Source organism: Ascidia mentula, chromosome 7, assembly GCF_947561715.1.
Source record: "Ascidia mentula chromosome 7, kaAscMent1.1, whole genome shotgun sequence".
Classification (NCBI taxonomy): domain Eukaryota; kingdom Metazoa; phylum Chordata; class Ascidiacea; order Phlebobranchia; family Ascidiidae; genus Ascidia; species Ascidia mentula.
Window position 1 is genome coordinate 10,054,804 of NC_138572.1, and position 20,770 is coordinate 10,075,573.

The 20,770-nt window shown below is 37.3% G+C and overlaps 4 protein-coding genes across 4 annotated transcripts; all 4 read left to right on the plus strand.

The window, feature by feature from the left end:
• The first annotated feature begins 4,342 nt into the window (after positions 1-4,342).
• On the plus strand, positions 4,343-5,657 carry LOC145908979 (uncharacterized). The gene is made up of 6 exons (XM_082996296.1): positions 4,343-4,445; positions 4,539-4,678; positions 4,812-4,880; positions 4,937-5,044; positions 5,130-5,269; positions 5,325-5,657. Exons 1-6 carry the CDS (start codon positions 4,402-4,404, stop codon positions 5,589-5,591), a joined length of 768 nt encoding a protein of 255 aa, XP_082852422.1. The 5' UTR covers positions 4,343-4,401; the 3' UTR covers positions 5,592-5,657.
• Positions 5,658-10,414: 4,757 nt separating this feature from the next.
• Positions 10,415-11,787, plus strand: LOC145909533 (uncharacterized). The gene is made up of 6 exons (XM_082996920.1): positions 10,415-10,630; positions 10,724-10,863; positions 11,007-11,075; positions 11,131-11,238; positions 11,324-11,463; positions 11,521-11,787. Exons 1-6 carry the CDS (start codon positions 10,503-10,505, stop codon positions 11,785-11,787), a joined length of 852 nt encoding a protein of 283 aa, XP_082853046.1. The 5' UTR covers positions 10,415-10,502.
• Positions 11,788-14,682: 2,895 nt separating this feature from the next.
• On the plus strand, positions 14,683-15,969 carry LOC145909534 (uncharacterized). Its single transcript, XM_082996921.1, is given in 5 exon segments — positions 14,683-14,810; positions 14,905-15,044; positions 15,178-15,420; positions 15,506-15,645; positions 15,703-15,969. Coding segments are annotated over 5 exon segments (918 nt in total).
• A 2,645-nt stretch (positions 15,970-18,614) lies between these two features.
• Positions 18,615-20,100, plus strand: LOC145909535 (uncharacterized). Its single transcript, XM_082996923.1, has 7 exons — positions 18,615-18,701; positions 18,803-18,957; positions 19,052-19,191; positions 19,319-19,387; positions 19,444-19,551; positions 19,637-19,776; positions 19,834-20,100. The coding sequence occupies exons 1-7, from the start codon at positions 18,615-18,617 to the stop codon at positions 20,098-20,100; spliced, it is 966 nt and encodes a 321-aa protein (XP_082853049.1).
• Positions 20,101-20,770: the final 670 nt, after the last annotated feature.

The window sequence follows — 20,770 nt, forward strand, 5'->3', positions numbered from 1 at the left end:
GAGCCGATGTTAAACCATTTAAGGGTGAACGAAGCCAAAAACATGGCGGCCATTTCTTTGCTTTTCGAAATAGCCAGAATTCCTGGTGATATGCGCACTGTAAACAGAAACGATGTCGCTAGAGCGATAAACGTTGGATTGTCAACAGTCAAGGTTGCTACGGACGACCTGGTCAACTTCTTCTCTAACGATGGCAATGAGAAACTAAAATCATTCGTCAATATCATGAAGTATGGGTGAACAATCCTCAAATTTATTTCCTAATTAAATTTCACATCTTCAAACCTACATCAAAATAGTAATAACTTATTGAGTAATCTGCATACAGATAGCCACTGTTTCTACCTATAATCAGTGCAACTGGTGTGACTATCAGACGACTTTGCTGACCAACGGATGACGGTGATTGTATAGTCACCACAAAGTGGAAGTCTTTGCGTGGCCGTTTGCGAAGTCGTGTGATAGTCACACTAGCTTCACTGATGAGACCTTGTTGGTCGAAACATGCAGCTTACACAATTCATATTATTAGCTCCACTTTGATTAGTAATAACTTAGTTGCATAATATGGAATGTCACATCAAACAAAATGTGTTCTTATTTTTAAACAGGTTTGATAAACTTAAAGAACATGCAATTTAGGAATGCCCTTTTATGTACATGTTAGGCAATATATCCAAGATTTTTTTCAACAGTCGCAGCAACAAAACAGAATATCTAACTCAAATGATAATGCGTGGCAATCGACTCCCTCCAGAACCTTCGAACCCACAACCACTAACAAAGAGAAGGAAAACAGCGGACAATACAGAGGTATGAGTTTTAAATATGTGTGGTTAGTATGTAGATATTCAAAACATACAGTAAAGCCCATGCAACTGCTAAGAAATTCACTTCTCAGATGTTTCGATTATAACTAGAATCATTCTCATTGTAAAACGCAGACGAGCGGACAAAATTTTGCGGTTAAGGAACAATAAAGAAAAAAGGGGGGGAAGGTAGAAAGAGCGCATAGTTTAGATAAGAGGCGGAACAGAGAATTTCCTAAGGTCGTGTGATAAAAACCAACATTGAGAATGGTTGCAGTTACAATGGAAACGTCTGAAAAATGAGCATTTACATGGGCTTTACTGTTTGTCAAACCGTGAGTTAGGTTCCTAAACCATGAGATTTATAAAACCGTGAGCTATGTTCCTTTGTAAATATTAGTATTACCATAGTTTTAACGGATAAGTTAACCCAAAATCAATATCTTGCAAACTTCATTTGTGTGATTAAAAATGTGAAGAAGTTTCATTAATTCACAGAAAGATCGAGCTCAACATTTTAGCACCAGCCATTGCCAGGAAAGTGCAACAATAAAAAAACAACCGAACTCGACAAAGAAAGAGTTTTCCGTAGCGACCACTTCATCAGAACGAAACGAAAACAAGGCTCATTTTGTGCCACCATCTGGCTTCAATCAAATACCAGAGGTTAATTACAAAACCACTGCTACCGTGAAAAGGGGTCCTGGCCATGAGGCAAAAAGATCTTCAGCTGCTTTATTATTGGAGACAAAGCAAACTCCACCAAAACAAACAAAAGTCGATCCAGGTAATGTTTGTTCACCAACCAGCAATTCGAATCAAACATTTTCGACGAATCCACAAGGGAAGGATTTACCAGTACAAATTCCACCAAACCTGTTCCTTCAATACATGCTGCAAACTAGAAAATGAAAAACAAGAAATCAATTTACGTTTCCTTTAATATTGATTTTTTTAAGTGCAGCAAAATTACCTTGAGATATTTAAGAACTTTCCCATGTTAGCATTTATTTGGTGTGCAAGTTGAAGTTTCAAGCAAAATACTAAAAAACCTTGTTTCGCTTTATAAGAACCAAAGATTTTTAACATGTAGCGAAACATATTGTTTAAAAATAACGCACAACAACTGTTGCTGGAATAAGGTTTAATTATTTGTAAGAAAAGGTTTTCATGATATTCTCAAACTCACCGTTCGTGATATTTCAGGTGGTAATAATTTTATTAAATGGTTTGCTCCACATCAAAGAAATTTAATGATAACATACGTAAAGCAACACAAATACATTGATTCGTTTTTTGACACAACTTCGCAATTAGCGACTGCTTGAACCACTGCATAATCTTTGTGGCACAGGAACTAATCTACGATTGACGTTAGATTTGGTGAATTTTATCACTTTAACGCGAACACAAGCAAATGTGTTTCACATGTAATGATCGTTTGCATTGTAAAACGCACTACAAGATTTCGCATTCTGAATCCCGTCCTCATCAAAATTTCACGACTGTGTTGTTAACTTTTACGACTGTTTGGTTAAAGTTTCACGACTGTGTTGTTCTGTTGTCCAAGCATCGCGTGCTCATTTCTCCCCCTCAAAGTAAACCACATAACATATTTGACCTATAGGAAAATCCCAGTTACGTTCAACGTACGTTGACCCTGTTCTGAAATACCATCATATGGCTACGTTTTGGATAATTGTTTCCGCATCGTTGCTGCTACTTTAAGTAAAAAAGTTGAGAGAAAAATCAACGGACTTCTTTTGTATGTTTGTACATAAATTTATATGTGAGAATAAACATAAATAAAAAACAACTTGTCAAACGACCTTCATATATACAAAGGGCAGGAATCGACAACCTACGACCCGACAAGCAAACTTATCGGGTCGGCATCTTCTTTTCAAATCACTGTAATTTTTATGCTCATGCCCCTATATGTCTCTAGTAGTTGAGTGTGATCTCCATGGCGGTGTTAGGAGAAAGTTTTCTCCATGACGGTGTTGGAGAAATTTTGTCTGGACAAAATTGTGATTAGTATCGCCAGTGCAAAGGAGATGCTTTTTGTAACCGCCTTCAAGTGTAGATTCCACAGACGAAGAGAAAAGTGATTTTAGAGCTTTTACATGACCAAAAGCACGGAGGAGGCCACATGGAAAATCAGCGAATGTATGAGCGTGTTATAGAACGTGTTTATGGGCTGAGATCACCTGCCCTGTTTTCAAAACCCGAAATCTGCCGCCAAGAACTCGAGTCCAACTGGTACCGTCTTGCGAAACGGAACTAATAAGGATGGACATAGATACACTGCACTGGGTGGGCTGCCTTTGACCTACCTTAAAAACGGGTGAATCCTCGTTGTGTGCGATATATTTGCGATATGTTCGATGTGTAAACTTTAAGGAGTGGGAATACTTATGGGGGGTTATGTTTCATTCATTTATCATATCTCTAACACCTCTAGAGGTTGCGTATTGTTTCTATAAAGGCTTTGGGTGTGGTTGAACGAATACGTTAGTGGAAGGGAAATAAGATGTGTTGTGTGTGTTTGGTTTCCATGATTAAATCTACATGCGTGAGTGAATTTGCTTCAGTGTAAATATTCATATGTGTCCTGTTTCATCTTTTCTTACAACATAAATTCAATGGCTTCCGCAATTACTTGAAAATACGTGGCGACATGACCGTCACGGATTGTCGAGAAAAACGCAGCGTGTGATGTAGCATCAAAAGATCCGATTTCGGGAATTTTATATTCAAGTTCCTAATGTTTAATCAAAAAGTTGACCGACGATTTCGACATTCTAAAATATTACAGAAATAGAAACATCGAAACGTCAATTAGAACACAAAATAGTTATTATAAAGCTTGTCAATGAGGTCACGTTTTTATAGATAAATTCGCTGTTGTAACACATGTTGTTACCTTTTCATGAAAAAAATATTTCGCATTAGCTTTTTGCCAGAAGCAATACCTGAGCTGTAATCACCAATAACGAACACAATACTTACCAACTATGATTACAACACACACAAAGAACCCGTCATAATGAGGTTTAAATTGTAGTCATAAATTTACGCCCATAGAGGGCGCTATGCTCAACATATTTTCAAAATCTGTAAAAATTAACTTTTGCATCGAATAGTTTTATTGTCTTGTAATATTGTTACTGAACGGTGTAAAATGTTTGACGATACGCATGAGAAATTTAATTGTATCGGTTACATTCGTAATTCATCGGTCAGTTACAACAATTTTCTTGCGTTGTTCTCCCAGTGAAATGAGCCTTGGAATTCTGGAATTCTTTATTCGACGAAAGAAGAAATTGAGTTTGATTATTTCCGAAAGCAATTATTGAAGCAATTCAAAGTTCCTCAACGTACATTTGTACCCATTTTCAATGTTGTGCGGAAAACAAATACAACATTGAAAAAGTTACTGCTTTGTGTCGAACTTCATTGGTAATTTGCTACTTTGCAATCTTGTATTGACGTTTCAAGCTTGGAAATGAAGACTTTCAGATATTCCAGAATACAACGGAGACCGAGAGTTTTAATTGTTTGTGCAGCAGGTTTTATTTTCCTGATTGCTATGATTGCTTCCTCATCTCATCTGCTCAACAGAAGTGTAAACAGGTTCGTGTTTCTGAATAATGTTTTAAATTATGCGTAATTGTTTGTGGCAATGTCAAACTTAGAATAAAAACTTCATTAAATCCTATAATTTAGGTTGGAAAAGAATTTTGCAAATCAACAACAGGTGGAAATAAAAAGCTCCCAAAAACACAGAATCCACAAAAGATCTCCGGGATTGCAGAATTCAGTCTCAGACGGTCAAATTTCAACGACCGGAGACCAACCATTAGTTGGTAAACACAATTTCAAATAACAATAGTAGATTTGATCTCTGGAATAATAATTTCATCAAAATGATTAGAATGTAAATCAAGCTAAGATACTTTATAAATAATTTGCAACCACTCTATTTTATTGAACATTTAGGTACGACTTATATTCGATGGGGAAGAAGAAGTTGTGCGAATAATATCGGAACACGACTTGTATACGAAGGTAAAGTGGAATTTTTTTTACATCCATATTTTTCAAACTTTGTCCCTAATCTAAAGGTTATGCTGGTGGGTCGTATTACGCTCATGTTGGTGGAGGATCTGACTTCCTATGCCTTCACAGCAACGTTACTTACACACAAGGACATTATATTGATGGCGTGAAAGGTTTGGTGCTAGTTAAAGCAAAGACAGAAACAACATATATAACTCACAGAGATATATTTTGTCTTCTTTGATCGTGTATGAAAAGGTCCAGCATATGTTCATGGAGTTGAATATCGCGATACGTCGGCATCAAATTCCCTGTTTGATCTTTCGCTGATTAGAGATGGACAGCTTCAGTATCATGGTGTGCCGTGTGCAATATGTATCACTGCAAGTCCAACACACGTAATAATTTTAATATTTAAAATACCCTTTCTACTTCACTTGATTTATTGTTTAGTTGATGATTCCAAGTCGTGAAAGTTGTCCTGATGGTTGGAGGGTTGAATACACAGGTTACATTATGACTGGAGGTCGTAGTGATACGAAGCACTCATCCAAACATATTTGTGTGGATGACACCCCGGAAGCAATTCCAGGTTCACATGGAAATCAACACGGGGCATATTTGTATGTTGTTGAAATATTGTGCAATCATAACGTACCATGTGGTCCTTATGTGCATGGAAGGGAAATAAGATGTGTTGTATGTGCTTGGTATCCGTAATAAATTCTGCATGCATGCATGAGTGAGTTTGCTTGTATGTAAATATTTATATATCTGTAATTTCATTCGCCGTTTACCAATTCTGACAATTTGTTTCAATTAAAAATTCACGTCTAAATTTTAACTTGCACCATGCGTTATCTAATGTCTGTCTCTGATCAAGCAAAACAAATGGACTGTCAGAAAAAGAACGACAAAATCAATCTAACTTGGGCAAATCCTATTGCTAATTTGTTCGTGTTACGTTAGTGGAGGGAAATAAGATGTGTTGTATGTGTTTATTATCCATGATTAAATCTACATGCATGAGTGAATTTGCTTCTGTGTAAACATTCGTGTATATCTGTAAATTGATTCTCCGTTTCCCAATTGTGATCGCGTGATTGTAGTAAATATAATGCACGTGTAAATCTTCGCCAACAACATGTGTTATCTGCTGCCTCTATCCGACGGTCTCGCAATTTGCTACATCCAGCTCCCTTCACAACAATTGTTCCAGCAGTTTACGGACAGCAATCGTTATCTCCAGAGGTGTTCAGGATAATTGTTGCTGCATAAAAGACAATAGCAATTCCTGACCTGTAGATCATCTTCAGTATATTCATATTAATCAATTAAGCTTGGAACAAGGTACGAAGCAAAGCCAATCAAATCAACCAACAAAGTTCAACATATGTTTTATCGATTTTTACATATAATCACTACCCACAACAATCAGGTTACTTCAGGCGCCTTCATATTGACATCAGTCCATGAAATGCCACATTTCGATTGCGACGCAACCGATGTAGTCGCCATGGTGACCGTTGCTAATAGTGGTTTTCGTAACTATTTGTGTGAATGATCTTGAGGCAGAAGTTCGCAAAAAAGCACAGCAAGCACAAAAATATGCTGTTGCAGTACGAACGAAAAAGGCAAAAGTCACTTCTACAGAGCAAAGTGATTGGATGCATTCGCAGTCACACGACTGTTACCTTGAACTTGTCCACGCCATATTTGTCGGCAATATTGGAAATAATCAAGACATCGTTATATTGCAAGCGGATAAAGGCAGCCGTGCAGTTGTTATGAACCGAGCGGATTATAACGATAAGTTACGGGATCTTTACGTGATACAAGAACTTATAAAAAGCTGATGAAAAGCCTAACCCTGTTCTTTGAACGGAAAGTTAATCGTTTTGTCGGTTGCTTGTACAGGGAGTGTGAGGCATTGTCAGTGAGCTAATTTTGGCAGTTACACTGCACAGATGGCAAAACGCCCCACTTGTATGGGCTACACAAGCCAGGTGAGCCCTTAAGACCAATTGTGTTGTTTACCGGTCCCCGAGCTACATGCTTGCAAAATTTGTTGCTAAAAGAATCGCTCCTTTGGTGGGCAATAGTCCTCACCATATGAAAAACTCGGCGAGTTTGCAGCCGAGGTACGGAATATACGAGTGGCGCAACATGAAAGCATGGTATCCTTTGATGTGGTGTCATTGTTCACCAATGTACCGGTAACCCTAGCAATCACCACTGTTATGTCACGCTTAAAAGCAGACGACTATCTTGAGGATCGAACGCTTGTATCCCGGCAAGACATTGCAGAAGGACTATATTGTGTTTAAACGCAACCAATTTGTCGTTTCTGGGTGAGTTTTACTAACAGGTTTACGGGATGGCGATGGGTTTCTGTTGTAGTGTTTAATATTGTGATGGAAACTATCGAGGAGAGAGAGCCCTTGTCGGTTTTGCGCATCCTTCGCGATACTGGATTGTCATTTCTTTGTCATTCTTGATGCAGAGAAAGTGCAAGCCTACCTGACCTACGTCAACAGCATCGAGGATTCCATCAAGTTTACGTTGCAATAGGAGAGCGGTGGCTGAATTCCCTTCTTGGATGTAGAAGTTTACTGGGACAAGAAAGGAGTTATCAATACAATATGCAATAACATGTGCACGCTGCCCACGCGCTCTATACATTGGACAGACAGGGCAAACTCTACGAAAGAGAATGAATGGCCGCAAGAACGGTGTCCGACATAATAACACTGAAAAGCCAGTGGGGGCACACTTCAACGAGCCCAAGCATAGCGTCGACGACATGCGGGTAATGGTCTTGCAAAAAGTCAAAGGGAAATCAAGATCAGCAAGGGAGACGGCCGAGCAACACCGCATTAACCGCTTCAACGCCATCAAAGATGGGCTCAACAGAGATTGGGGATTCATGAGCCATTATCAACACGACGATGCCGCAGGAACGATGCCGCAACACGACGACGCCAACTAACGGCAGCTTATCGTTTACAGTGCCCTTTTTCTTCGACCGCCTTGCGCTTTTTTTTTGTATCGAATTGTGTTCTTTTACACCTGACGAAGCGAGGGGAAATCGCGAAAGCTAGTGTGCTTTTTACATTAGGAAAGTCAGTCTTTTGCAAAAGAGTGCCAATCAGAGAAAGAATTTAACACATCATATAGACTGATACGGCACGTTTAATAAATCAATACTCATGTATATCGAAAACCAACACATACGAATCGCTACCTTTCGTTTCTTTCGGCACACCCGATAGAACATAAAAGGGAGGTTGTAAGATCGCTATGGGATAGAGCCAAGACCCATATTTCGAAAGTAAAAGACCAAGCAAAGGAGTTAGTGTCGTCAAAGATGCGCTGCGAACAAACCAATATCCTGCATGGATGTTAAGCGCGAAACCGGCAGTAACTCAAAAGCATGAAACGCCCACTAGCGGAACAGTTGTAATTCTCTACATCCCTGGCCTTACCGAAACATTGCGAAGATTGATGTCGGATTACGGCATAAAAGTTTACACGAAGCCTCATACAATGCTTGGTAATCTAATTTCACGACCCATTGCTACGGAGACTACCGAGCCAAAAGGTGTGGTCTATTTAATACCCTGTAAAGATTGGCAAAACCGAACAGGCCTTTAAGACGCGACTATAAAAGAGAACCGCCGTGATGTCGCATCGAAAGATGCTAGCAATACTGCGTTGGCCAAGCATGCGGTGAGACCGACACAAAGTTGCCTTCGATAAAGCCCAAGTTCTGGAAAATGAGTTGGACCACACCAAACGGCTCTTTTGTGAGTCGCGTCACATTCACAAAAACTGTGGAAACGACAAGAAACAATGAGTTTTCTTTCCGGCAGTTATAGCAATTTGTTGTAACTGTTGCGCCTCCTGCATTGTTTCGTGTTTTGCCTCTGCCACGTGATCTAACAAGCGGTGTCAACGTGTCCTTTTTTATTTTTTGTGTCCTTGAATGTTTTAGTGTGGTTTACTTTAAAATTGCGGCTCAATACCTGATGAAGCCTCACCGAATGGCAAACGAAACGTCGTAAGAACACAGCACGTATATTTTATGCCAGAAAAACACTACATTTGAAATTGCAATATGCCTGGCAGCAACAGGAGATTCATATGACATCACATATATAATTGGCAACGCATTATCAGATCTACCTCAACGTCCATGAATGCCTGAAAGAAAAACAAGTTTATTATTTCAGGAAGAATCTCTTTTAAAAATTTAGCATTTGGCTTCATTAAAATGATTTAAACGTTCCGGGTCGACGAGGATGAGAAGGGGAGAAAATTGAGTGTAGATTTAAGCCAAGTTTTGTCGGATTCAAAACGAACATTTTTTGAAAACTTTCTATGTTAACTGTTATTCCCGTTTTACAGATAGCCAGAATTCTTGCTGATAGTGTGAACAGAAGTATTGACGCCCGATGGAAATTGGGTTGTCATCAAACAAGAGTGATAAAAAACTGTGTTGCTCCGCCTGGTGGAGACAGTCGTCTGTGGTGATGACAAGCATATGGCATTTACAAAATACATTTTAGTTTAAAACGTGGTTATATCTGCTACATGCAATCAAGGCTTTGTCTACCAATACAATACTAAAAAGTATTTTTAACACCCTTTATGCAAATGTAATGCATATTGTAGCAATGAGTGTTATCAATTTAAAATGCTGACAAAGAAAATCTAACCATAAAGCCACCAACATTTTCTGAATATCGAAAATGTCCTTTAATGTCAGTTTTTTCAAAAACATACATTTAATGGCTTTCGATATTACTTGAAAATACGTACGAGAAAATACTTATTACATTCACGGATTGTCGAGACAAACGCAGCGTGTGATGTAGCTTTCAAAAGGTTTGATTTCGGGAATTTTGTAATTAAGTTCCTAATGTTTAGTCAAAAAGTTGACCGACGATTCCGACATTCTAAAATATTACAAATGTAGAAACATGGACATGTAACTTTGAACACAAAATAGTTATTATAAATCTTGCTAATAAGGTCACGATTTGTATAGATTGTTCTATATTGTAAAACATATTGCTTTTTTGAAAAAATATTTTGCATTAGCTTTTTGCTTGAAGCAACACCCAGTGCTGTCACATTACTTATTAACTATGATTACAACACACACAAAAACTCGTCATTTGTAGTCATACATTTACGCCCATAGAGGGCGCTATGCTCAACATATTTTCAAAATGGGTGAGCAAAAATTAAACTTTGCTTCGAATAGTTTCGTTGTCTTGTATTATTGTTATACAACGGTATAATATGTTTGATGATTCGCATGGGAAATTTAATTGCATCGATTAAATTCGTAATTCATTGGTCAGTTACAACAATTTTCTTGCGTTGTTCTCCCAGTGAAATGAGCCTTGGAATTCTGGAATTCTTTATTCGACGAAAGAAGAAATTGAGTTTAATTGTTTCCGAAAGCAATTATTGAAGCAATTCAAAGTCCCTCAACGTACATTTGTACCCATGTTCAATGTTGTGAGGAAAGGAAATTCAACATTTAAAACGCTACTGCTTTGTGTCGAACTTCATTGGTAATTTGCTACTTTGCAATCTTGCATCGACGTTTCAAGTTTGGAAATGAAGACTTTCAGATATTCCAGAATACAACGGAGACCGAGAGTTTTAATTGTTTGTGCAGCAGGTTTTATTTTCCTGATTGCTATGATTGCTTCCTCATCTCATCTGCTCAACAGAAGTGTAAACAGGTTCGTGTTTCTGAATGATGTTTTAAATTTTGCGTAATTGTTTGTGGCAACGTTAAACTAAGAATTTCAAACTTCATTTTTCCTATAATTTAGGTTGGAAAAGAATTTTGCAAATCAACAACAGGTGGAAATAAAAAGCTCCCAAAAACACAGAATCCACAAAAGATCTCCGGGATTGCAGAATTCAGTCTCAGACGGTCAAATTTCCACGACCGGAGACCAACCATTAGTTGGTAAACACAATTTCAAATAACAATAGTATATTTGATCTCTGGAATAATGATTTCAACAAAAAGAATTGGATTAGATTTTTAAAACAATCTAAGATACATTAAAGTAAATAGTTTGCAACCACCCTATTTTATTGAACATTTAGGTACGACTTATATTCGATGGGGAAGAAGAAGCTGTGCGAATAATGTCGGAACACGACTTGTATACGAAGGTAAAGTGGAATTTTTAAACATCTATATTTTTCAAACTTTGTCCCTAATCTAAAGGTTATGCTGGTGGGTCGTATTACGCTCATGTTGGTGGAGGATCTGACTTCCTATGCCTTCACAGCAACGTTACTTACACACAAGGACATTATATTGATGGCGTGAAAGGTTTGGTGCTAGTTAAAGCAAAGACAGAAACAACATATATAGCACACAGAGATATATTTTGTCTTCTTTGATCGTGTATGAAAAGGTACAAGTTACGTTTATGGAGTTGAATATCGCGATACGTCGGCATCAAATTCCCTGTTTGATCTTTCGCTGATTAGAGATGGACAGCTTCAGTATCATGGTGTGCCGTGTGCAATATGTCTCACTGCAAGTCCAACACACGTAATAATTTTAACATTTAAAATACTCTTTCTATACATCAATTGATTCATTGTTTAGTTGATGATTCCAAGTCGTGAAAGTTGTCCTGATGGTTGGAGGGTTGAATACACAGGTTACATCATGACTGGAGGTTTCAGTGATACGAAGCACTCATCCAAACATATTTGTGTGGATGACACCCCGGAAGCAATTCCAGGTTCACAAGGAAGTCAAGGCGGGGCATATTTGTATGTTGCTGAAATAAGGTGCAGTCATAACGTACCATGTGGTCCTTATGTGAATGGAAGGGAAATAAGATGTGTTGTATGTGCTTGGTATCCGTAATTAATTCTTTATACATGCATGTATGAATTTACTTAAATGTAAATATTCATGTATCAGTAAATTGATTCGCCGTTTACCAATTGTGAATTTGTGATTGTAGTAAATAAAATTCACGTGTAAATTTTCACCAATAACATCTGTTATCTGCTGTCTCTATCGAACGGATTCACAATTTGCTACATCCATCTCCCTTCACATCAATAGAACCAGTAGTTTACGACAAGCAATTGTTATCTCCGGACGTGTTGAACGTATAGTTGCCTCATATCGATTGTCGCGCAAACGAGGTAGTCGCCATGGTAATTGGTTGCTAATGGTGGTTTTCGTAACTCATTACATTACTGACCGTAAAGCAGAAGTAACCAATAACCAACTAAACAAAAACCAGCCCAAGAAAGATTTGAGTAATTTAAGGCTTCGTAAACTTGGGTTCGCTAGGAATCACACGCCAAATTTTTAAGTGTTATAAATGTCTCAAAAGTACAACATTTAATTGAACTAGTTCGCTAACTGCGCCCCTTCACAAGTAAAGGCTGCTCTGTTACTCCATACGTCCTTAGGTATTCTGAAGGCTAATGAGACTTGTGCTACAAAAAATTGGGCTGCGATTGAATACCATTTTGTTGATGGTCAGTATTGTCATACGGGCACACAACAGGTCAGTTTTAATACAGGTTCCATGTTACAATGACCACAGAGTTTACAAATCATTTTTAATCACAATGATGGCAAGTAATTTTGTCTGTATTGAGAAAATTTGTACGTAACAGTAGTTAAATTGATCCTTCGTTCCTTCCAAGTCGTTAAAATGTGTCCAAACAGAATATAATTTATTATTATGTTCATCCTCTTAACTCAAAAAGCTCATTCGTTCCAATCTCAAGATAAAATCATCCCACTTCAAATGCACCTTAGTAAACGCCAAATTTACCAAAATATGTTTGCTTAGAATAAATCTTGTCGCCAGAACCTTCATCGAGAAACTATTCATGCAGTTTCTTTGACTGGCTGTTGCCTACGCTAAGGAAGTTTGACGGTAAGTATGGGCATATTGAGCTGATTAGGTTTTACCAGACCAGAGTTACTCAAACTGCGGAACATTGTTCCGTGACACAGGCTCAGCTATGCTGCGAAAAGTTTCATCAACTAATACCAATTGATGAGACTGTGTCCTGTAAAATCTGTTAAAAGCTATGGAGACCCACGTAGGATAACATGTTTTTGATGCAAAGAAAAAATCGTGTTCACTGAGTAACATTTTTCAAAATATATTCGATGCAAACCCAAAAGCTTTTTGATTCCCTGTTGTAAGGAGGCAAAGAATCGAGGGGAAGAGAAGACAAATAAAGAACAAAAAGTTCTAGAACATGACGTCACGTGTATAACTGGCGACACATTATTAGATCGTCCTATCTACCTTAACTTCCATGAATGCCGAAAAACGGACAAGTTTATTGTTTCAGGAAGAATTTCTTTCAAAAATTTACATTTGGTTTCATTCAAATGATTTAAACGTTGTGGGCCGACGAGAACGAGAAGTGGAGAAACTGGAGTGTACATTTAAGCCAAGTTTTGTCGGATTCAAAACGAACATTTTTCAAAAACATTTAATGTTAACTGTTATTCCCGTTTTACAGATAGCCAGAATTTTGCTGATAAAAGAGTGAACAGAAGTGATATCGCCGGAGGGAAATTGGCTTTTCATCAAACACGAGTGATAAAAAACTGAGCTTCTCTGTCTGGTGGATCATCAGCACTTACGCGGATGCGAAAATTGTTTGTGGTGATGACAAGCATATGGCATTTACCAAATACGTTTTAGTTTAAAACGTGGTTATGTCTGCTACATGCAATCAAACTTTGTCAATACTCAAAGTGTTTCATACACACCCTTTATTCAAATATAAAACATATTGTAGTAATGAATGGTATCAATTTAAATTGCTGACAAAGAAAATCTAACCGCAAAGCGATCAAAATTTTCGGAATATCGAAAATGTCCATTTTTATCTTTTGTTGCAACATACATTCAATGGCTTCCGCTATTGCTTAAAAATACGTGGCGACATGACCTTCATGGATTGTCGAGACAAACGCAGCGTGCGACGTAGCATCAAAAGATCCGATTTCGGGAATTTTATATTCAAGTTCCTAATGTTTAGTCAAAAATTTGACCGACGGTTTCGTCATTCTGAAATATTACAGAAAAAGAAACAACGACACGTCACTTTGAACACAAAATTGTCATTATAAAGCTTGCCAATAAGCTCACGATTTTTATAGATAGTTCTATATTGTAAAACATATTGTTACTTCTTTGAAAATATATTTCGCATTAGATTTTTGCTTGAAGCAAAACCTGAGCTGTCATCACCAATAACGAACACATTACTTACTAACTGTAATTACAACACACACACAAGCTCGTCATAATGAGGTTTAAATTGTAGTCATACATTTAAGCCAATAGAGGGCGCTATGCTCAACATATTTTCAAAATGGGTCTGTAAAAATTAACCTTTGCATCGAACAGTTTCATTGTCTTGTATTATTGTTGTACAACGGTATAATATGTTTGATGATTTGCATTAGAAATTGAATTGTATCGGTTAAATTCGTAATTCATTGGTCAGTTACAACAATTTTCTTGCGTTGCTCTCCCAGTGAAATGAGCCTTGGAATTCTGGAATTCTTTATTCGACGAAAGAAGAAATTGAGTTTGATTATTTCCGAAAGCAATTATTGAAGCAATTCAAAGTTCCTCAACGTACATTTGTACCCATTTTCAATCTTGTAAGGAAAGGATATTCAACATTTGAAACGCTACTGCTTTGTGTCGACCTTCATTGGCAATTTGCTCATTTGCAATCTTGCATCGACGTTTCAAGCTTGGAAATGAAGACTTTCAGATATTCCAGAATACAACGGAGACCGAGAGTTTTAATTGTTTGTGCAGCAGGTTTTATTTTCCTGATTGCTATAATTGCTTCCTCATCTCATCTGCTCAACAGAAGTGTAAACCGGTTCGTGTTTCTGAATGATGTTCTCAATTATGCGTATTTGTTTGTGGAAATGTTAAACTAAGAATTTCAAACTTCAATAAATCCTATAATTTAGGTTGGAAAAGAATTTTGCAAATCAACAACAGGTGGAAATAAAAAGCTCTCAAAAACACAGAATCCACAAAAGATCTCCGGGATTGCAGAATTCAGTCTCGGACGGTCAAATTTCAACGACCGGAGACCAACCATTAGTTGGTAAACACAATTTCAAATAACAATAGTAGATTTGATCTCTGGAATAATGATTTCAACAAAATGTTTAGAATGTAAATCAAGCTAAGACACATTATAAATAGTTTGCAACGACTGTATTTTATTGAACATTAAGGTACGACTTATATTCGATGGGGAAGAAGAAGTTGTGCGAATAATGTCGGAACACGACTTGTATACGAAGGTAAAGTGGAATTTTTTTACATCTATATTTTTCAAACTTTGTCCTTAATCTAAAGGATATAAAGCATATATGCTGGTGGGTCGCATTACACTTATGTTGGTGGAGGATCTGACTTTCTATGTCTTCACAGCAACGTTACTTACACACAAGGACATTATATTGATGGCGCGAAAGGTTTGGTGCTAGTTAAAGCAAAGACAGAAACAACATATATAGCACACAGAGATATATTTTGTCTTCTTTGATCGTGTATGAAAAGGTATAAGTTACGTTTATGGAGTTGAATATCGCGATACGTCGGCATCAAATTCCCTGTTTGATCTTTCGCTGATAAGAGATGGACGACTTCAGTATCATGGTGTGCCGTGTGCAATATGTCTCACTGCAAGTCCAACACACGTAATAATTTCAACATTTAAAGTACTCTTTCTTTCCATCAATTGATTTATTGTTTAGTTGATGATTCCAAGCCGTGAAAGTTGTCCTGATGGTTGGAGGGTTGAATACACAGGTTATATTATGACTGGAGGTCATAGTGATACGAAGCACTCATCCAAACATATTTGCGTGGATGACACCCCGGAAGCAATTCCAGGTTCACAAGGAAGTCAAGGCGGGGCATTTTTGTATGTTGCTGAAATAGCGTGCAATACTAACGTACCATGTGGTCCTTATGTGAATGGAAGGGAAATAAGATGTGTTGTATGTGCTTGGTATCCGTAATTAATTCTTTATACATGCATGTATGAATTTAATCAAATGTAAATATTCATGTATCAGTAAATTGATTCGCCGTTTGCCAATTGTGAATTTGTGATTGTAGTAAATAAAATTCACGTGTAAATTTTCACCAATAACATGTGTTATCTGCTGTCTCTATCAGACGGATTCGCAATTTGCTACATCCATCTCCCTTCACATCAATTGAACCAGTAGTTTACGACAAGCAATCGTTATCTCCGGACGTGTTGAACGTATGGTTGCCTCATATCGATTGTCGCGCAAACGAGGTAGTCGCCATGGTAATTGGTTGCTAATGGTGGTTTTCGTAACTCATTACATGACTGACCGTAAAGCAGAAGTAACCAATAACCAACTAAATAAAAACCAGCCCAAGAAAGATTTGAGTAATTTAAGGCTTCGTACACTTGGGTTTGCGAGGAATCACACGCCAAATTTTTAAGTGTTATAAATATCTGAAAATTACAACATTTAATTGAACTAGTTCGCTAACTGCGCCCTTCACAAGTAAAGGCTGCTCTTTTACTCCATACGTCCTTAGGTATTCTGAAGGCTAATGAGACTTGTGCTACCAAAAATTGGGCTACGATTAAGTACCATTTTGTTGATGATAAGTATTGTCATACGGGCACACAACAGGACAGTTTTAATACAGGTTCCATGTTACGATAACCACAGAGTTATCAAATCGTTTTTAATCACAATGATGGCAATTGTTTTTATCTGTATTTCGAAAATTTGTACGTAATAGTCGTTAAATTGATCATTCGTTCCTTCCAAGTCGTTAAAATGTGTCCAAACACAACAAAATTTATTGTTATATGCGTCCTCTTATGCTTAATAACTCAAAAAAGCTCATTCGTTCCAATCTCAAGATAAAATCATCCCACTTCAAATGCACCTTAGTAAACGCCAAATTTACCAAAATATGTTTGCTTAAAATACATCTTGTCGCCAGAACCTTCATCCAGAAACTATTTCATGCAGTTTCTTTGACCGGCCGTTGCCTACGCTAAGGGAGTTTGACGGTAAGAATGGGCATATTGAGCTGATTAGGTTTTACCAGACCAGAGTTTACTCAAACTGCGGAACATTGTTCCGTCAGCTATGTTGCGAAAAATTTTATCAACTACCACCAATTGATGAGACTGTGTCTTGTAAAATCTGTGAAAAGCTATGGAGACCCACGTAGGATAACAGGTTTTTGATGCAAAGAAAAAATCGTGTTTACTGAGTAACATTTTTCAAAATTTATTCGATGAAAACCCAAAAGCTCTTTGATTCCCTGTTGAGAGGAGGCAGAGAATCGAGGGGAAGAGAAGACAAATAAAGAACAAAAAGTTCTAGAACATGACGTCACATGTATAACTGGCGACACATTATTAGATCGTCCTATCTACCTTTACATCCATGAATGCCGAAAAAAGGACAAGTTTATTGTTTCAGGAAGAATCTCTTTAAAAATTTAACATTTGGCTTCATTCAAATGATTTAAACGTTGTGGGCCGACGAGAACGAGAAGGGGAGAAACTGGAGTGTAGATTTAAGCCAAGTTTTGTCGGATTCAAAACGAACATATTTTAAAAACTTTCTATGTTAACTTTTATTCCCGTTTTACAGATAGCCAGAATTTTGCTGATAAAAGAGTGAACAGAAGTGATATCGCCAGAGGGAAATTGGGTTGTCATCAAACAAGAGTGACAAAAAAACTGAGCTTCTCTGTCTGGTGGATCATCAGCACTTACGCAGATGCGAAAATTGTTTGTGGTGATGACAAGCATATGGCATTTACTAAATACGTTTTAGTTTAAAACGTGGTTATGTCTGCTACATGCAATCAAACTTTGTCGATACTCAAAGTGTTTCCTATACACCCTTTATTCAAATATAAAACATATTGTAGTAATGAATGGTATCAATTTAAATTGCTGACAAAGAAAATCTAACCGCAAGCGATCAAAATTTTCGGAATATCGAAAATGTCCATTTTTATCTTTTGTTACAACATACATTCAATGGTTTCCGCTATTGCTTGAAAATACGTGGCGACATGACCTTCATGGATTGTCGAGACAAACGCAGCGTGCGACGTAGCATCAAAGGATCCGATTTCGGGAATTTCATATTCAAGTTCCTAATGTTTAGTCAAAAATTTGACCGACGGTTTCGTCATTCTAAAATATTACAGAAATAGAAACAACGACACGTCACTTTGAACACAAAATTGTCATTATAAAGCTTGCCAATAAGCTCACGATTTTTATAGATAGTTCTATATTGTAAAACATATTGTCACTTCTTTGAAAATATATTTCGCATTACATTTTTGCTTGAAGCAACACCCAGCGCTGTCGTTATCCACAACGAAAACATTACTTACTAACTATGATTACAACACACACAAAAACTCGTCATTTGTAGTCATACATTTACGCCAAGAGAGGGCGCTGTGCTCAACATATTTTCAAAATGGGTCTGTAAAAATTAACCTTTGCATTGTCTTGTATTATTATTGTACAACGGTATAATATGTTTGATGATTTGCATAAGAAATTTAATTGTATCGGTTAAAATTCGTAATTCATTGGTCAGTTACAACAATTTTCTTGCGTTGCTCTCCCATTGAAATGAGCCTTGGAATTCTGGAATTCTTTATTCGACGAAAGAAGAAATTGAGTTTGATTATTTCCGAAAGCAATTCAAAGTTCCTCAACGTACATTTGTACCCATGTTCAATGTTGTGAGGAAAGGAAATTCAACATTTAAAAAGTTACTGCTTTGTGTCGAACTTCATTGGTAATTTGCCACTTTGCAGTCTTGCATCGACGTTTCAAGTTTGGAAATGAAGACTTTCAGATATTCCAGAATACAACCGAGACCGAGAGTTTTAATTGTTTGTGCAGCAGGTTTTATTTTCCTGATTGCTATGATTGCTTCCTCGTCTCATCTGCTCAACAGAAGTGTAAACAGGTTCGTGTTTCTGAATAATGTTTTAAATTATGCGTAATTGTTTGTGGCAACGTTAAACCAAGAATTTCAAACTTCATTAAATCGTATAATTTAGGTTGGAAAAGAATTTTGCAAATCAACAACAGGTGGAAATAAAAAGCTCCCAAAAACACAGAATCCACAAAAGATCTCCGGGATTGCAGAATTCAGTCTCAGACGGTCAAATTTCCACGACCGGAGACCAACCATTAGTTGGTAAACTCAAATAACAATAGTAGATTTGATCTCTGGAATAATAATTTCAACAAAGTGATTAGAATGTAAATCAAGCTAAGATACATTATAAATAATTTGCAACCACTCTATTTTATTGAACATTTAGGTACGACTTATATCCGATGGGGAAGAAGAAGTTGTGCAAATAATGTTGGAACACGACTTGTATACGAAGGTAAAGTGGAATTTTTTTTACATCCATATTTTTCAAACTTTGTCCCTAATCTAAAGGTTATGCTGGTGGGTCGTATTACGCTCATGTTGGTGGAGGATCTGACTTCCTATGCCTTCACAGCAACGTTACTTACACACAAGGACATTATATTGATGGCGTGAAAGGTTTGGTGCTAGTTAAAGCAAAGACAGAAACAACATATATAACACACAGAGATATATTTTGTCTTCTTTGATCGTGTATGAAAAGGTATAAGTTACGTTTATGGAGTTGAATATCGCGATACGTCGGCATCAAATTCCCTGTTTGATCTTTCGCTGATTAGAGATGGACAGCTTCAGTATCATGGTGTGCCGTGTGCAATATGTCTCACTGCAAGTCCAACACACGTAATAATTTTAACATTTAAAATACTCTTTCTATACATCAATTGATTCATTGTTTAGTTGATGATTCCAAGTCGTGAAAGTTGTCCTGATGGTTGGAGGGTTGAATACACAGGTTATATTATGACTGGAGGTTTCAGTGATACGAAGCACTCATCCAAACATATTTGTGTGGATGACACCCCGGAAGCAACTCCAGGTTCACAAGGAAGTCAAGGCGGGGCATATTTGTATGTTGCTGAAATAAGGTGCAGTTTTAACGTACCATGTGGTCCTTATGTGCATGGAAGGGAAATAAGATGTGTTGTATGTGCTTGGTATCCGTAATTAATTCTTTATACATGCATGTATGAATTTACTTATATGTAAATATTCATGTATCAGTAAATTGATTCGCCGTTTACCAATTGTGAATTTGTGATTGTAGTAAATAAAATTCACGTGTAAATTTTCACCAATAACATCTGTTATCTGCTGTCTCTATCGAACGGATTCACAATTTGCTACATCCATCTCCCTTCACACCAATAGAACCAGTAGTTTACGACAAGCAATTGTTATCTCCGGACGTGTTGAACGTATAGTTGCCTCATATCGATTGTCGCGCAAACGACGTAGTCGCCATGGTAATTGGTTGCTAATGGTGGTTTTCGTAACCCATTACATGACTGACTGTAAAGCTGAAGTAACCAATAACCAACTAAACAAAAACCAGCCCAAGAAAGATTTGAGTAATTTAAGGCTTCGTAAACTTGGGTTCGCGAGGAACCGCACGCCAAATTTTTTAATGTTATAAATGTCTCAAAAGTACAACATTTAATTGAACTAGTTCGCTAACTGCGCCCCTTCACAAGTAAAGGCTGCTGTGTTACTCCATACGTCCTTAGGTATTCTGAAGGCTAATGAGACTTGTGCTACAAAAAATTGGGCTGCGATTGAATACCATTTTGTTGATGGTCAGTATTGTCATACGGGCACACAACAGGTCAGTTTTACT

Bases quoted from the DNA above. Each gene is read 5' to 3' on its own strand.
- LOC145908979 (XM_082996296.1), top strand. From the start codon at position 4,402: ATGATTGCTTCCTCATCTCATCTGCTCAACAGAAGTGTAAACAG. The intron at 4,446-4,538 runs GTTCGTGTTTCT...CCTATAATTTAG, and splicing joins CTCAACAGAAGTGTAAACAG to GTTGGAAAAGAATTTTGCAA. The intron at 5,270-5,324 runs GTAATAATTTTA...TTTATTGTTTAG, and splicing joins TCACTGCAAGTCCAACACAC to TTGATGATTCCAAGTCGTGA.
- LOC145909533 (XM_082996920.1), top strand. From the start codon at position 10,503: ATGAAGACTTTCAGATATTCCAGAATACAACGGAGACCGAGAGTTTTA. The intron at 11,076-11,130 runs GTAAAGTGGAAT...CCTAATCTAAAG, and splicing joins AACACGACTTGTATACGAAG to GTTATGCTGGTGGGTCGTAT. The intron at 11,464-11,520 runs GTAATAATTTTA...TTCATTGTTTAG, and splicing joins TCACTGCAAGTCCAACACAC to TTGATGATTCCAAGTCGTGA.
- LOC145909535 (XM_082996923.1), top strand. From the start codon at position 18,615: ATGAGCCTTGGAATTCTGGAATTCTTTATTCGACGAAAGAAGAAATTG. The intron at 18,702-18,802 runs GTACATTTGTAC...GCCACTTTGCAG, and splicing joins GCAATTCAAAGTTCCTCAAC to TCTTGCATCGACGTTTCAAG. The intron at 19,388-19,443 runs GTAAAGTGGAAT...CCTAATCTAAAG, and splicing joins AACACGACTTGTATACGAAG to GTTATGCTGGTGGGTCGTAT.